The sequence below is a fragment of the Anopheles aquasalis genome, chromosome 2 (genome assembly GCF_943734665.1).
Source record: "Anopheles aquasalis chromosome 2, idAnoAquaMG_Q_19, whole genome shotgun sequence".
NCBI lineage: Eukaryota > Metazoa > Arthropoda > Insecta > Diptera > Culicidae > Anopheles > Anopheles aquasalis.
The window spans coordinates 10960001-10962500 of NC_064877.1; the positions used below are offsets into that span (position 1 = coordinate 10960001).

The 2500-nt window shown below is 48.3% G+C and overlaps 1 protein-coding gene across 4 annotated transcripts in view; it reads left to right on the plus strand.

Moving 5' to 3' along the window:
* LOC126573632 (protein AF-10) overlaps positions 1-2500 on the plus strand; it is a 19468-nt gene that overhangs the window by 3444 nt on the left and 13524 nt on the right. For all 4 annotated transcript variants that reach the window (XM_050233743.1, XM_050233744.1, XM_050233745.1 and 1 more), the window contains exons 5-7: positions 1-364; positions 438-543; positions 2206-2475. The exon at positions 1-364 is cut by the window's left edge and continues 451 nt beyond it. In XM_050233743.1, coding sequence (XP_050089700.1) covers positions 1-364; positions 438-543; positions 2206-2475 — 740 coding nt within the window. The remainder of the gene's footprint in view (positions 365-437; positions 544-2205; positions 2476-2500) is intronic.

The following is a 2500-nucleotide window of genomic DNA, read 5'->3' on the forward strand; positions in this document are numbered from 1 at the left end:
GTGCCGGTAGTGGGAAAGAGTCGCTTTCGAAGGAAGCGATCGCCAAATTTTCTTCCTCAAACTTCACCGAAACGATCGTCGTGAACTCGGCTGATGGTGTATATGGCCACGGTGGAGCTATGGGCGGCAGTTCAACGTCTTCATCGTCGTCTGTGATTGAGGGCGGTAAAATGAACCTGGGATCCGGTGCGGGTTCCTATTCGGGAAGCTCGAGCAGCACGGGAGCAAGTGGATCTGCAGGAAGCGGTGGTGGCGGAGGAAATAGTGGCAGCAGTGGTGGAGGCGGACCAGGCAAAAAGCGGAAAGCGGATGCACGATCCACTCCAACGGCTTCCACCGGGAGCAACGAAATGGATAACAATCGGTAACACTCAGTCTCACTGGTGCAAAATCACACAGGCAATCTTATGTTTTGATTCTCTTTCTCACTCCTACAGGGACCTGATTAAAGACGTGGCGGTATCGCTAGTGCCATTAGCTTTGAACAAACACGATCATGCAGACCATTCACCGATGCCAGCACACGAAAAGGGAAGCAAAAAGGTAAGTTCGAGTCGAGAATCGAGGATGTGGATCCACATCCGGATGATTGGTGACATTTGGAGGGTCCTGGATTTGGATTTGATTTATCCAGGCTTTTTTTACATTACATTATTATTCTACTTTAACTTTGAAGACGATAAATAGTTTGCAAGTTTATCGCCTTCGCTTGGAGTTTTTTTTTGCCAATTGCTGTATAATCTTTTCAATGTCATCCTTGACACTTGTCTATCGCGAAATGGGTACACATGCTTATGAAATGTTAAATTTGTTCTCGTCTGTTAAGTTGTCCTTTGAATTAATGTATTATCATATTCACAACAAATGAATGGCACACCACCTGAAGAAAGTGCACGTGAGGAACGTGTTTTAAAAAGACAACAGCCTGATTCCTCACCAACACTAGCAGATACAGTGGGGTGGAAGGATAAGTTCAATCACAGTTCACCACAACACCAATACAAGCACAAACAGTCGAATCCGCCAAGGTACGGCAAGCATACGTAGACCGTAAGCGAGGGGTAATCCTTCGGATTCGAAAGGGAAAAGAAGAGGAGAACAAAACTGCAAATCTGCTCCCGTCCAAAGCAAGGGCAAGGAGGGTGATTCCGTTTCTTCGCTCTTCCGGGGTACATACAATACGTCACGTATGCGCAGCAAACGGGGACACAGAACAATGTACGCATCCTATCCAATTCAGGTCTGCGCGCAACGGTTTCGATTGCACACGATTGCTCTAGCTAGAAGCAGCGAACGAGAGCGAGAGTGAGAGAGAAAGAGAGAGCGTCGCTTTTATGATTCTGACCGAGGGGAAAGGATCTCGATCCTTTCTAGAGTTATATGGTAAGCACACCATCGATATGCTGCCCCGATTCGCTTGTCATGAGTTCTCGGTACAGCGATCTCTCGGTGTACGATGAAGGGAGCACGCAAACGACGTACGAATGATTATAAAAAGGGGCCGGTGTTTGGTAGGGGTCTGTGTCTATATAGTAATAATAATAAAAAAAAAGGACGAAAGGAAATTCCTTCAGAAGAAGTAGCGCCAAAAAGTGAGAACCAGCAGCAGCAGCAACCACGGCCGTGCACACCGGTAAATCACACGGTGCTGCGCTCTGGGAGCCATTCTCGAAGGTAAACTGCTCACGACCGCGCGCGCTTCTACGTTCGCCCGCGAAAATATTCATTCCATCATGTATTATCGCGAGCGCAATTGTAACGGCAATGGGACTATTCGTTTATTCGGTGCTTTTTCGTTGGCCTAATAGCGGTTCTAGACAATCGCCATATCGGTACCGGTGGAATTGGCGTTAGATCTCTCTTGTGTGATTGTGTTGTGGTGCTGTTCTGCATTGGGGTCGACGGTTTAGAATTCGTTTTCAGTTTTCCCACACACGTGATCACATCAGCGTTGCTAGTGATTCAGGTGTGGGTGGTATTAGCTGTATGGGTGGAATACGGATAATGAAACATAAGAGCCACAAAAAGGACCGGCGTGATAAGAAGAAAAGCAAGCACAGGGACCGTGGTGTGTCGGGGGATGATGATAGTGCGCTGCCCGCCAGTGGCGACGATGTTCGTGTTTGGCTGAAGCTACGCTTCGACGGCGAGTACGTTCTGCGACGCTGTCTAACCGGATCGTTGTGCTCTGGCGATTGCTTGCAGGCTAAAACGGAAACCAGCAGCAGCAACAGTAGCAGTACCAGCAGTAGCAACAGTAACAGTAACAACAATAGCACCACCGCATCCTTGCAGCATCATTCGGTGACCGGTGGTGGTAATGCCAGCAGCAGCACTTCCGAACCGAACCTGCAAAATGTCAACCCGAATCTGCTCCAATCTTCATCCATTATCTCCTCGTCGTCGTCGGCCTCATCTTCATCCACCTCTTCTGCTAAACATCAGCAGCAGCAGCAACACCACCATCATCATCAGGTAAGCGATCAGTAGGCTATGCTAG